We start from the raw sequence: 14,012 nt of genomic DNA, 5'->3' as shown, positions 1-14,012 counted from the left end.
AACACGTTCCAAGAAAGCTTGGACATGGGCTTGTTTACCACTGTGTCACATCATCCATCCATCCATCCATCAGTCCGTCCAGTTTCCGTACAGCTTATATGGGCACTAACACAACCATTCACTATCAGAGATGCTTCTCTGATAATCCAGATGGTCCTTTTCCTCTTTGACCCGGAGGACACAATGTCCATGTTTTCCCAAAACAATTTGAAATGTGCACTTGTCAGACCACAGCACACTATTCCACTTTGACAAGCTCACGCCCAAAGAAGCCTGCAGTCTTTCTGGATGTTATTGATGTGTGGCTTTGACTTTGCATGGTAGAGTTTTAACTTGGATTTGTAAATGTAGTGAATTGTGCAACTGACAATAGTTTTCTAAAGTTTTCTTGAGCCCATGTGGCAATATCCTCTACCCAATGATGCTTTTTTTTCATGCAGTGCCACTTGAGGGATCGACCGTCCAGGGCATTCAATGTTGGTTTTCGGCCTTGCCACTTATGTGCAGTTTTCCAGATTCTCTGACTGTTTTGATGATATTATGGACCGTTGATGATGAAATCCCTACATTCCTTGCAGTTGACAATGAGAACTTTGTTGTTCTTAAACTGTTGGACTATTTGCTCACGCAGTTGTTCACAAAGTGGTGAACCTCTCCCCATGCTTGCTTGTGAACAATTGAGCCTTTCGGGGATTCTCCTTTTATACCCAGTCATGACACTGGCCTCGTCCCAATTTATCTGTTCACCTGTGGAATGTTCCAAATAGGTGTTTTTTGAGCATTCACCCAACTCACCCAGTCTTTTGTTGCCCGTGTGCCAGCATCAAATTCAAACAAAGAGAATATGCCCCCAACACCAAAAAAAATAAAAAAATAAATAAAAATGAAATATCTTAAATATCTTGTCACTGTAGTGTATTCAATTGAATATAGGATGAAAAGGATTTGCTAATAATTGTATTCTGTTTTTATTTACATTTTACACAATGGCCAAATTGTTGGCACGGTGACTGACTGGTTAGAGGGTCTGCCTCACAGTTCTGTGGACCGGGGTTCAATCCCCGGCCCCGCCTCTGTGGAGTTTGCATGTTCTCCCCGTGCCTGCGTGGGTTTTCTCCGGACACTCCGGTTTCCTCCCACATCCCAAAAACATGCATGGTAGGTAATTGAAATCTCTAAATTGCCTCTAGGTGCGAATGTGAGTACGAATGGTTGTTTGTTTATGTGTGCCCTGCGATTGGCTGGCAACCAGTTCAGGGTGTACCCCGCCTCCTGCCCGATGATAGCTGGGATAGGCTCCAGCACTCTCACGACCCTTGTGAGGATAAGTGGCTCAGAAAATGGATGGCTGGATGGACAATGGCCAAATTTAATTGGAATTGGGGTTTGTAAATGCGATACAAAAAGATTGTGCTCAGTGGGATGAATGCATGCTTACTTATGTTGCTTTCTGCAGTCAGAAATTGTACATCTTCCTATGAAAACACCCCAGCAGAGTATTTCAGAACTGATGAAGTGTTTGTAATTAGTTAAATAATAACCCACTCTTTTTGAATGAGCTTCACATTGTTCTCTGTACCCCTAGAAAAGGATCTGCAGATGAATACCACAGTAGATATTGTCGATGTACAATATGCTCTCAACATTCACTCTCATGCCATTAGCGAAGCTTTTGTTAATTGTTAATACATTGTTGCCAGGAGAACCTGCTTCATTTAATTTTCATTCATTCAATCAATCAATCAATCAATCAATATTATTTTATATAGCACTTTTCATAAATGCAATGCAACCCAAAGTGCTTTACATGAATTAAAATCCCCCCCAACCACTTGTCCACAAGGACACAGACACTCACTCACATAGAGGTGAAAAGAACTTGACATAAAACATACACGCTTAATGTGCTCATCTACCCATATAGTGAGTCTAAAATTATTTTGCATGCATTTCATCACACAAGTTCTGATGCAGACAAGATTAATGTCAGAGTGATGGGCAACTTGATGGTGTTATACCTATGAACCTCGTTTGGTGTCTAAAATAGAGTTTTCAATACACCACAGTACTATTAAAAAAAACAACAACTTTCATGTAAAAGCTCACTGAACTGAGATAACAGTGGTCTGTTTTGTTCTTCATTTTCGATGCAGATGCCAATGAAAATAAGGTGGCTGGTTTCAGTGATGGCGAATTCAAAGAGAAGAAGTGCACAATATGTTCACAGATATTTACCACGGAGAGCCAGCTGCAGAAGCATCTTCGTGAGCATGAGATTAATGACAAGGTAGGAAAAAGGACCTGACATATACCACTGAGAGGATTGCGCAATATCTGTTAGTAGAGGAAAGCAGCAAATTTACCAAGATTCTATGTAATGTAGTTTTAGTTCAGATCAGTAAAATGGTGGACAATAAAAGTTGCACTTTTTAGTTGATTGTAGCTATGTACCTGGTAATATCATTCTGGATTAAAATGCTCATATTACATGCTGTGTGGCAATGTACGAGGTCATCCAGCAACATAACACAAGTGGTCTGCTATATTAGGTATTTAAGTAATTGTATTTGGTGAAGATCATACATTTATTGTGACTGGTTCAACTGTTAATATTACTGCTGCTCAGTGGCGTGTGATGCATTTTGGACCTGGGCCTTCACTGAGACCCCATCTCACTGGACTGGAGACTAGTTGGCGACCTGATTGTGACTTGAGTCTCCGCTGGTTGCTAAAATGTCTCTGTGACATCACCTGGACACTGGTCAGAATCAGAATCATCTTTATTTGCCAAGTAACGTCCAAAAAACACACAAGGAATTTGTCTCCGGTAGTTGGAGCTGCTCTAGTACGACAACAGACAGTCAATTGATAGAGAACACTTTTGAGACATAAAGACATTGACAAAAACAGTCACTGAGCAATAAAGGGTTGCTAGTTATCAGGTAATCCATCCATCCATTTTCTGAGCCGCTTATCCTCACAAGGGCCGTGAGAGTGCTGGAGCCTATCCCAGCTAACATGCAAACTCCACACAGGGGGAGAAAATGGATATATATATATATATATATATATATGTGTGTGTGTGTGTGTGTGTGTGTGTGTGTGTGTATATATGTCAACTGTCTCAGTGAAGCTCATCTGTATCCCCTTCATCCCCATCAGGGTCGTTGTAAGTGACTTGACTGGGCTAATGCCCGCATTTCAATGGCGTCTGGCACTTTGGAGAGGTGTTCATTTCACAGATGAATCCGGATTTGAATCCGGATTTTCACGATACAGGATTGATGACAGGCTTCCTGTATGGCGTCGTGTGGATGAATGGTTTGCTGAAGTCAACGTAGTGGATTGAGTGGCCATGATGGCCCTGGGGTTATTGTATGGGCAGACATATGTTGTGGACAACAAACACAGATGCATTTTATTGGTTTTTGAATGTACAGGGATAAAGTGACAAAAGTGTTTACTAACAAAGATTTAGACATAGCCTGTTTGTGAACTGTATTTGAGAGCTTTTTGTGTACGACTGAATGTAGAAAAAGTCGTAGCGCTTTTGAAAAATAGAAGCAAAAACAAAAGCGTTGGGTTTATATTTTTATTCAGTCTTTCTTGTTGCTTTGCACTATGCAACTTTTTTAACTGATACTTGACAAAGGTGGTTTCATTGCATTCCATGCATCTGAATTGATCTCGTCATGAATTGAATTTGAAGTGACTTTCACATCTGGCATTATGTGTCTTCGTGTGACTACATGTTGTCTAAGTATGAATGCAAACTCATAAAATACTTCTGGTGTTACTGTGTTTATATATAGTATATGGTACCTCACCTGAAAGTACTTAAAGATGCAACAGCGAGGGACAGAGAAAGCCAAAGGGGTGCGCTGCAGGGTCCCAATGTCTGAAATACATTGCTTAACGTTTTGGCTCCTTTTTTCCCCCACAGCCTCATCGATGTGACCAGTGTCCACAGACGTTCAATGTGGAGTTCAATCTCAAACTCCACAAGTCCACACACACAACCTCTGACTTCACCTGTCCTGTATGCAATAAAAAGTTCTCCCGCATCGCAAGTCTCAAATCCCATACTATGCTACACGAAAGGGAAGAGGTGAGCCTGGTGACACATCAAATTGGTGAATTTAATCTCAATTAAAATGTTTTCTCTCTTTTGCAACATTGCAGAATCTGATCTGTGCAGAATGTGGGGATGAGTTTGTTCTTCAGAGTCAGCTGTCTCTTCATTTGGAGGACCACCGCAAGGAGTTGTCCGGCATCAAGGTCTACACCTGCAAGACGTGCGGGAAGGAGCTCAAGACATCTGCACACCTCAAGGACCACATGAAGTGTCACATCAAAATGAGGTTAGGAATCTTCAATGAAAAAAAAAAATACTGTGAAAAGTCAAAGGAGATGAGCCTTCTTCCAAAATAATAGCAGTGATCAAACTGTCAACTCAAATATTGTTTTATGAAAGTAAAACATTATTTTACAGTGGTTAAGTTCTTGGAAAAAAAACTTAACTTAAAAACTCAAACTTTGAGCACATTTTTCATTATCCTTCCCTACAGGCCGTTATCATCTAGCTCCAGAAACTACAAGAAAAATATTGATCGCAGTGGGTTCACCAACAGCTGCCATCACTGTGGAAAGGCATTCAAAAAGCCCAGCCAGCTTGTCAGACACATACGCATACACACAGGTTAGTGGGACTTACAGAAAACAACGCCATGATTTTGTTTGTGCTGTACACACTAAATAGCACAAAAAAGTGATGCTATTCTGCCCTTGGAACATGAAATATTTTCATGCACCTTTCAGAAATCGCATGCATCTCAGTGAAATACATATAAGATGTTGACACTTCCTAAAACTGGTTTATAACAGTGGGATTTAGCAGCTACCAGCAAGAATGGTCCTTGGCACATATGGGTCTTTAATTTTGAACCCAAAACTGTTTGTGTTGATCTTATCACCATTGGTCCACATCTGCTTATGCAAGATGATTGCGTGCAGCACAGGTTCTTTACAGGTACTGATGACTGGAGACTAATGATACTGTATACCTTTTGGCTCCAAAACAAGCCTTGGAGAATTAACACAATTAAATGTGAGAATGTTTGCAGCAGGATACTTTCTATTATTTTATGAGGTTGTATTGATAAGAAAAGGGAACAAGCACACACAAACTCAGTGGATTTGCTGTGGAGCCATACGTTCACACAAACTCTTGATTATGTATCAAATATCAGGTTTACAGTTTTAGGAATTACGTTTTGGGCTGTAAGGATTTTAGTTGTATTAGTGTTTATTACTTATGAAAAATGCATAATCTTTTTCTTCCTGGTACATCCTAATGGATCTGACCTCATCTTTACCCAGGTGAAAGGCCCTTTAAGTGCACACATTGCAGCAAGGCTTTTAACCAGAAGGTGGTGCTGCAAACTCACATGGTGAGACATACTGGGGAGAAACCTCATCTCTGCATCTTTTGCCCGGCTTCCTTCTCCCAAAAGGGGAACCTGCACTCTCATGTTCAAAGGGTTCATTCAGAGGTAAAAGAGCAGGATAAGTAGTTTGACACATTTTTGTATGTTAAAGTTATTGGTGAACGTTTAACAGTTGCTTTTTCAGTTGCAAATGTCACAGTCTTCACCCCATTTCAATTGGTGCAATCCATCCATCCATCCATCCATCCATCCATCCATCCATCCATTATCCTTTGCTCATATGGGTTCAGAACCTGATTAGTCAACTTGAAAGCACATATACATACATATACAATCATAAATAATTGCCCAGTGGGATACAATGTGATCATTTATAGTTTTAAGCAATATCCAACCACATTTTTGAGATGGCTAAAATCAAAGGTCAGAATAAGAATGGATTTTGTGTCACATATGGAAGGAAAGGAAAAGGTTTGATGTTTACAAACATAACACAAGATATCACAAGTAGATGGAGTAAAGTCTACCTCACACCAAAAATCTCAAATCTTCTACTTGGTAAAAAACAAAAACAAAAAAAAACCTTAAAAATCATTATGGTGTCTTTGTACCTGTGATAAAGTAGACTCTTGTTGGTTCATTTGCAGCTTAAAATCTCCTTTCTGTGTCAGAACACAGAACAGAACAATGGCCATCAGTTGAACAGCCATGTTTCCTGTACAATGTTGACTTATCCTTCACTCAGTTACCACATGCGCATGTTCTGACATGTGGAAGCATTCTCCTTCCTCACCACCCAAACTCCTTGACATTGAAAGTAAATACAGTACATTCTTTATTTGATAATTTAGTGGTAAAAATCTTAGGAATATAAAGGGTGAATTTTTTTTTCAGACTGCATATAGCGTGTTTTTATAAACTAGCAACTTGACAAGTGGCCACCATTTGTAATTTTCTAAAAAAAACAAACAAACAAACATGAAAGGAGCACTTCAAATGCCTCTAATATCCTCCATAACAAATACATTCATGGAAAAACAATTGATTGCTGAAGTAAATGACCTATTCTACTGCACACATTGCTCTTCTTATCAATAATGTTCCATTTGCACTAGTTAAGTCGTGTGTTTCGGGTAAATGACGCCGTTAGAAATGTTAGGGTAATTTTGACACATCTGCTTGGAATTTCAGCCTGTATGAGCGATCAATGGATATTTTAACTGAAACTTGTCAGCTAATCAGAGAAGGGGTTCCCTGACTAGAAGACGAAATGAGACAGTTGAAGAGATTTGTTGAGAAATAATAAAATTGTACTCTAACTCGAAGGCATTTTTTGACCAGATTTTCTATTGATAATATCACACAAAAACGTTTCCCAACAAGGCCATTTTTTCTGACACAAAAAAACCCTACATTTTTTCCAGAATCCATAATTCAATTTTCAAAATTATTTCTGCGTTGCCAAGTGGCCACAAGACTGAGCATTTTGACAGACTATTTTTTTTTCAACTCTTGTCACGTTGCTATATAAACCAACCAGCCACAGTGTGTGACTACTTGCACAATATAATCATATCTATTACAAGAGGTGCATCAAATATTCTGCCATTACAAAGGTAATATCATGCTCAGTTTTTATTGACAGTCATAGATGTGTCACCTTCACAATTTCTATCATTATTTATCACACAGAACTGTACAGCACAAAAATTAGAGATAGGACAGCCCTATGGGGGGCACAAGCCAGTGCAAACTGTCGGCCAGTCCCAAGCCCGGATAAATGCAGAGGGTTGCTTCAGGAAGGGCACCCGGCTTAAAACTTTGCCAAACAAATATGAGTGTTCATCCAAAGAATTCCAGACCAGATCGATTGTGGTGCAACAACGTCCGCCACCGCCGCCGTTAACCTCCAGGGCGCCGGTGGAGATTCAGCTACTGTGGGTTGAAGACGAAGGAGAGGTGGAAAGCGGGTTCTTCAGCAGAAAGAGAAGAGGAAATCACAGAGCCTGAAACTGAATGTGGGGACTTTGAATGTTGGGACTATTGACAAGAAAAGCTCGGAAGTTCGTTGAGATGATGATGAGGAGAAAGGTTGGTATACCGTGTGTCTAGGAGGCTTGGTGGAAAGGCAGTAAGGCTAGAAGTTTAGGGGTAGGGTTCATATTATTTTACTATGGTGTAGATGGGGAAGAGAAATGTATTAGGGGTGATTTTAAAGTAAGAGCCAGCTAAGAACCTCTCGGAGGTGAAAAGAGTATCAGATCGAGCGATGAGGCTGAAACTTGAAATTGATGGTGTTTTGTATAATGTAATTAGTGGCTATGCCCCACAGTTAGAATGTGAGATAGAGGTGAAAGATAAATTCTGGAAGGAGTTGGACAAAGTAGTTCTGAGCATCCCAGACAGAGAGAGGGTTGTGATTGGTGCAGATTTGAATGGACATGTTGGTGAAGGAAACAGGGGTGATGAAGAAGTGATGGGTAAATCCGGTATCCAGGGAAGGAACCTCGAGGGACAGATGGTGCTAGACTTTGCAAAAACGATGTAAATTGCTGTAGTGAACACTTTCTTCCAGAAGAGGCAGGAACATAGGGTGACCTGCAAGAACAGAGTTAGAAGCATGCAAGTGGATTACATTTTGTGCAGATTATGTAATCTGAAGGAGGTTACAGACTGTAAAGTAGTGGTAGGGGAGAGTGTGGCTAGACAGCATAGGATGGTGGTGTGTAAAATGACTCTGATGGTGGGGAGGAAGATTAAGAAGACAGAGGCAGAGCAGAGAACCATGTGGTGGAAGCTGAGACAAGACGAGTGTTGTGCAGCTTTTTGGGAAGAGGTGAGACAGGGTCTCGGTGGACAAGAGGAGGTCTACCAGAAGACTGGAGCACTGCAGCCAAGGTGATCAGAGAGGCAGGCAGGTGAGTACTTGGTATATCTTCTGGTAGGAAAATGGAGAAGGAGACTTGGTGGTGGAACCTCAATATACAGGAAAACATACAAAGAAAGAGGTTAGCTAAGAAAAAGTGGGACACTGAGAGGACTGAGGAGAGGAGAAAGTAATACATGGAGATGTGACATAGGGCGAAGGTAGAGGTGGCAAAGGCCAAACAAGAGGCATATGATGACATGTATGCCAGGTTGGACACTAAAGAAGGATAAAAGGATCTATACAGGCTGACCAGACAGAGGGCTAGAGATGGGAAGGATGTGCAGCAGATTAGGGTGATTAAGGATAGAGATGGAAATGTGTTGACTGGTGCCAGCAGCGTGCTGGATAGATGGAACTAATACTTTGAGGAGTTGATGACTGAGGGAAATGAGAGAGAAGAAAGAGTAGAAGAGGGAAGTGTGCTGGACTAGGAAGTAGCAATGAGTAGTAAGGGGGACGTTAGAAAGGCACTCAAGAGGATGAAAAATGGAAAGACAGTTGGTCCTGATGACCTACCTGTGGAGGAATGGAAGCATCTAGGAGAGGTGGCTGTGGAGGACTTTAAATACTTGGGGTCAACACTCCAGAGCAATGGCGAGTGATGTCAGGAAGTCCAAGCAGGTTGGAACAGGTGGCGGAAGGTGTCAGTGTGTTATGTGACAGACGAGTTTCTGCTTGGATGAAGGGCAAAGTTTATAAAACAGTAGTGAGGCCAGCCATGATGTACGGATTAGAGACGGTGGCACTGAAGAGACAACAGGAAGCAGAGCTGGAGGTGGCAGAAATTAAGATGTTGAGGTGCTCTCAAGGAGTGACCAGATTGGATAAAATTAGAAATGAGCTCATCAGAGGGACGGCCAAGGTTACATGTTTTGGAGATAAAGTTAGAGAGAGCAGACTCCGATGGTTTGGACACGTCGAGAGGAGAGAGAGTGAGTATATCAGCAGAAGGGTGATGAGGATGGAGCTGCCAGGCAAGAGAGCGAGAGGAAGGCCAAAGAGAAGGTTGATTAATGTAGTGAGGGAAGACATGAGGGCAGCTGGTGTTAGAGAGGAGGATGCAGGTTAGCATCCTCCTCACGCTGTGGGGATCCCTAACGGGACATGCGGAAAGGGAAAGAAGAAGAAGAAGACGCTCACAACAAGGCTCAAGGCGGTGTCTATGCATACATTTCAATGCATTTTACAGCCCTGATGTGCAGACGCTGTGCGCTAAGGTTCACGCTCCAGTACAAGTGATAAAATGTTGACGTGTACATTTTTTTTTTTTTTTGCAGGTGGATAATTTAAGTTTGGATTTGTAGTTCATGAATATGAGGAGGTCTTATTTAAACATTTAGTATTGTATTTGAAAGTAAGCATCAACCCAGCGTCTGCAAATATTTTTGGTGCATGTTGGGAAAAAAAAAAAAAAAAAAAGGGGGGGGGGAACGAATTAAATTTTTGATGTCAAAAGGGTTGAAATCTCTCTCTTTGAGTATTTAAAGTTGCCGACCCCTGACCTAGGGGGTACATGTTCAACTAGAATGCCGTCATGTCATGTATGTTCTGGTGTGATTCTTTTATAGGCAAAAGGTGTGCCATTGTTCCCCTGTATGGACTGCAGCTGCGTATTTAAGAAGTTGGGCAGTTTGAATGCACACATCGGCAAGATGCACATCTCTGTCATTGATGTGCCTTCCAGCACTTCGGTAATAAAGCACAGCATGTAGAAAAAAACATTTTAAGCCTACTGGTTAGGTATCGTGGCATGGGTTAAAGTACTTGCTGTGGTGTAAATAGTTTCTGTGCAAGATTCTTAACTTGTGTATTACTGTACAATTTTCCCCTCACCATTTCTTGTTGCTGCACCTCTTTGATTTCTCATTTTGACCTTACTCAAATAATACATTACGTATTGAGGCCAGCAAAAGCGTTGTACAAAATAAATAAAATATCTTTATCCAGCCATCTTGTACCAGACATAAACAGGATATTACTGCAAAGCATTATGTATACGTACAGATATACATATATGTATACATATACTGTATGTACATTCCCTAATGTGTTATGCCTGCCACACACTGAAGATTTCAACTGAGCAAAGTCATTCAATACATTACCTTTGCTCAGCATATAGTTCGCTGTGTGTGCCTCATTTTCAGTGAGTTCTCAGCCTCACGAACCCTTGTGATGAATAAGTGAAAAACTCAATTCATACGCGTTAATTGAGCCTTGTGCCAAGGGCATAAACGCTGGTGGCTTATCAAAATACATCCTCCGTTCACAGATGGCAGCCCACAGCGAAGCTGTCAGCGATTACATCTTAGAGGACAAATTGATTGATATGTAGCAAGATTATACATTCTTTTATGACAGTTGCCCAGCCCTTCTCTGTATCCATGGCCTCATCCATATTCTGCTGCATACTTTAGAACGCCAACGGAGGTGACACCTCTTCAATAAAATGAGGAGTAACATCATTTCGTCAGTGTCTTTAGTTTTATTCATGAAATCGAATGAGGCAATTTCTAGCCACATGCTTTTGTTGAATGCTAATAGTTGCTACATTAAATAACATATATCAGTAATGTTGCTGTCCACTGAAAAGCCTATTACTCCAAATCGTATTATATTGTCTGTGCAAAACAACAATTAGTTTTTATCTTAAGTGGCTTTTCTCAAGTTGTTTTGAGTGCCTCTACTTTCTGATCGTATTGGTACATGGTACAAATGAAATAATAATTTGCTGATTTCTCCAGTTCAGCAGTGGGATATTTTCCTTTTACCGATTGAGCTCATTTGTCAAAAGCGTTCTGCCCGACCATAATGTCTTCCATTTCTGCAACAGTGACAACTGTGTCAAAATAAAATGAAATTATGCTTTTGAAAATGCAATGATGCTGAGTATTGATTGCTGCTGTCAAAGAGGTATTGATTTAAATGTTTATTATTGTGCATGTGGCTTGCATTGGTGTAGCCTTGGACTGAATTTTATTGTGAGGCATTTTTCCCTCTCATGTAGCTAAATAGGGAACCAAAATATAAAGACCTCTCAATTTGTTGCAGTGCAGTTCTGTACCACTAGTGCACACTACAACCACAATGTTAATTCCATTGACAGTTATGTTGACTTGTTGCGTTCCATATCATCGTGCACGAGATCTTTAAAAATGTGCCTTGCCCTGATTACTTGTCCTTTGTCATGTCTCTCATCCCCTATATATTCATACCCTTGTTTAGGAGACAGACGCAGCAGGTCCTGTGGGGTCAGACGGTGGAGAGGCAGTCACAGATGTCATCCAGCAGCTACTAGAACTCTCTGAGCAAGTCAATGGGGAGACAGCCCAGCCCCAACCCCCAGAGCCAGCTGTTGCCATGGAAAGCGCCATTAACCAAGACATCCTACAGGTGTGTCAAGAACATTCTCCCCCAATGTGTCATACTGGTGTCTAATTACAAAAATGCACACTCCAAACTAAGCCACACTCATTAGAGCTATAATGTTAAAACGATGTTCCAATGTTGATTTTTCAGCTAATTAAGTTTCTGTTTTTATAGCAAGCTCTCGAGAACAGCGGGCTGAGTGTAGCCCCAACGCAGAATGTTGATGGCAATGCCAGAGAGCCTCAGAACCAGACATCTGATGGCACTAGTGCAGAAATGAGAAAAACACCGCTTCTAGACAAACCTGTCAGAGAAAGAAAAAGAAGCATTTTCAAGAAACCTATACAAATGCCAGGTATGGAAGTATAACTAATTGATTATGGATAAAGGTATTCAACTGAAAAGAATACCTCTTTCAACTGAAAGAATACCTCTTTGTTCTAAGTCCGAATCAAATAGCTGACGGAAATGCCGGCTCCATTGTCCACTTCTATTCCTAGGCTCCATCAGGGAGGAAAATGGCATCCGCTGGCATGGATGCCCTTACTGCTCCAAGGAATTTAAGAAGCCCAGCGACCTTGTCCGTCACATCCGCATCCATACCCATGAGAAACCTTTCAAGTGCAAACAGTGCTTTCGGGCCTTTGCTGTCAAGAGTACCCTAACAGCCCATATGAAAACTCACACAGGCATCAAGGCATTTGAGTGTCAGTGCTGCCTTAAGTGCTTCTCTACTTCTGGGAGCATGAAGGTACACATGCGACTACATACTGGTGAGTATCTCTACTTTATCGAATGATTATCTTTTACATTAAAGGAAACACTAACATGTGGCCGACATACTTTATGATAAGCCTATGTTTGTTAAATGTTGGACTTCCACTTTTGCTTATGACATTTGCGCAAAATGTAATTTTTTTTGAATAATTTTTATGTTAAAGCATTAAATATATATTATTGCTATCCACGCATTTTGTATTTTGTAAATATGTTTAAAAAAATAAAACTGAAACGTAATCGAGTGCATTATTATTTCTTGAGTACAATGTCAATTTATAGGTATTCAGTTGCATTCCTGAACAGAAAAAAAATTGCTTTAGTTTTTCAATTTTGCTTAATTGATTTATGTCTTCTCAAGAGAAAGCTAGTGAACTGGCTCAAATTTTGGTATAATAAGGTGCAATCAGTTTGAAATTCCTCATTCTTGTTCAAAATGATAAAGCGTCGAGAGCATTTCAAGAGGACAATGAGAGCAAGTGCGCATGGAAGCACTTTCAAGCACCGTAAACTTTCCATAAGTTCCTTTTTAAATACAGTAGATATTTCGCAGTCAGCACCATTTTCAATTGTCAATGGTTTCAAAATGTACTTTTTCTTTTTAGGTGTTCGTCCTTTCTCCTGCCCTCACTGTGATAAGATCTTTCGTACATCAGGACACAGGAAAACACACATAGCCTCACACTTCAAAAGCTTACAGCAGAAGAGGCATAGGTTTCCACGAAAAACAAACAAAGCCAAAGCATCTAAGAGTAATTTACCACTACCTGACATCCCACTGCAGGAGCCAATTCTCATTACGGACTTTGGTAAGAGCATGTGTCGACAATTTTGAACATAGACTCTTTACATGAGTAGAATGCATTGCTCATCCTGTTTATTCATTTGCGCAGCATGTCCTTGTATGAATTGGTATCTCAACGCACATTGAAAACCATGTGTTGGTTGCTCAACAGGCCTCATCCCATCACAGAACCCTCGCCTGGCGTTCCAACAGTACCTGGAGGTGGTGGGCAGCGATCGTCCATACAAGTGCCAGTTCTGCAATAAGGCCTATAAGAAATCAAGTCATTTGAAACAGCATGTTAGGTGAGACTAGTCTTTTAATACCGGTCATTGCTTTGCTCATTTAAAGTAACCGTGTCATCGTTTTTTTTACAATTTGCTTTTACAACCAAGATCTCATACAGGAGAAAGGCCATACAAGTGTGTGCAGTGTGGTCGAGGTTTTGCCTCCTCAGGGGTTCTCAAGGCGCACATACGGACCCACTCAGGACTGAAGGCATACAAGTGTGTCATGTGTGATACAACGTTCACCACCAGTGGTAGCCTACGCCGTCACATGACGACCCATAGCGACCTACGACCTTACATGTGCCCCTACTGCCAGAAGACCTTCAAGTCATCTCCAAACTGTCGGAAACACATGAAGACACACAGGTTTGAGTTTTTTTTTCATGTCTATTCTTTGTGTAGAATAATGCTAGTAT

General features: G+C 40.9%; 1 protein-coding gene across 1 annotated transcript in view; it reads left to right on the top strand.

Annotated features, from left to right (window-relative positions):
* The window catches only part of LOC133401195 (zinc finger protein 236-like), a 44,170-nt gene that overhangs the window by 1,502 nt on the left and 28,656 nt on the right, over positions 1-14,012 (top strand). The window contains exons 2-13 of the mRNA XM_061673882.1: positions 2,154-2,287; positions 3,944-4,108; positions 4,183-4,361; positions 4,569-4,699; positions 5,380-5,552; positions 9,945-10,067; positions 11,602-11,769; positions 11,920-12,100; positions 12,246-12,518; positions 13,128-13,331; positions 13,479-13,611; positions 13,702-13,962. Coding sequence (XP_061529866.1) covers positions 2,154-2,287; positions 3,944-4,108; positions 4,183-4,361; positions 4,569-4,699; positions 5,380-5,552; positions 9,945-10,067; positions 11,602-11,769; positions 11,920-12,100; positions 12,246-12,518; positions 13,128-13,331; positions 13,479-13,611; positions 13,702-13,962 — 2,125 coding nt within the window. The remainder of the gene's footprint in view (positions 1-2,153; positions 2,288-3,943; positions 4,109-4,182; positions 4,362-4,568; positions 4,700-5,379; positions 5,553-9,944; positions 10,068-11,601; positions 11,770-11,919; positions 12,101-12,245; positions 12,519-13,127; positions 13,332-13,478; positions 13,612-13,701; positions 13,963-14,012) is intronic.

Source organism: Phycodurus eques, chromosome 4 (genome assembly GCF_024500275.1).
Source record: "Phycodurus eques isolate BA_2022a chromosome 4, UOR_Pequ_1.1, whole genome shotgun sequence".
Classification (NCBI taxonomy): Eukaryota; Metazoa; Chordata; class Actinopteri; order Syngnathiformes; family Syngnathidae; genus Phycodurus; species Phycodurus eques.
This window is presented reverse-complemented; position numbering and strand designations above follow the sequence as displayed.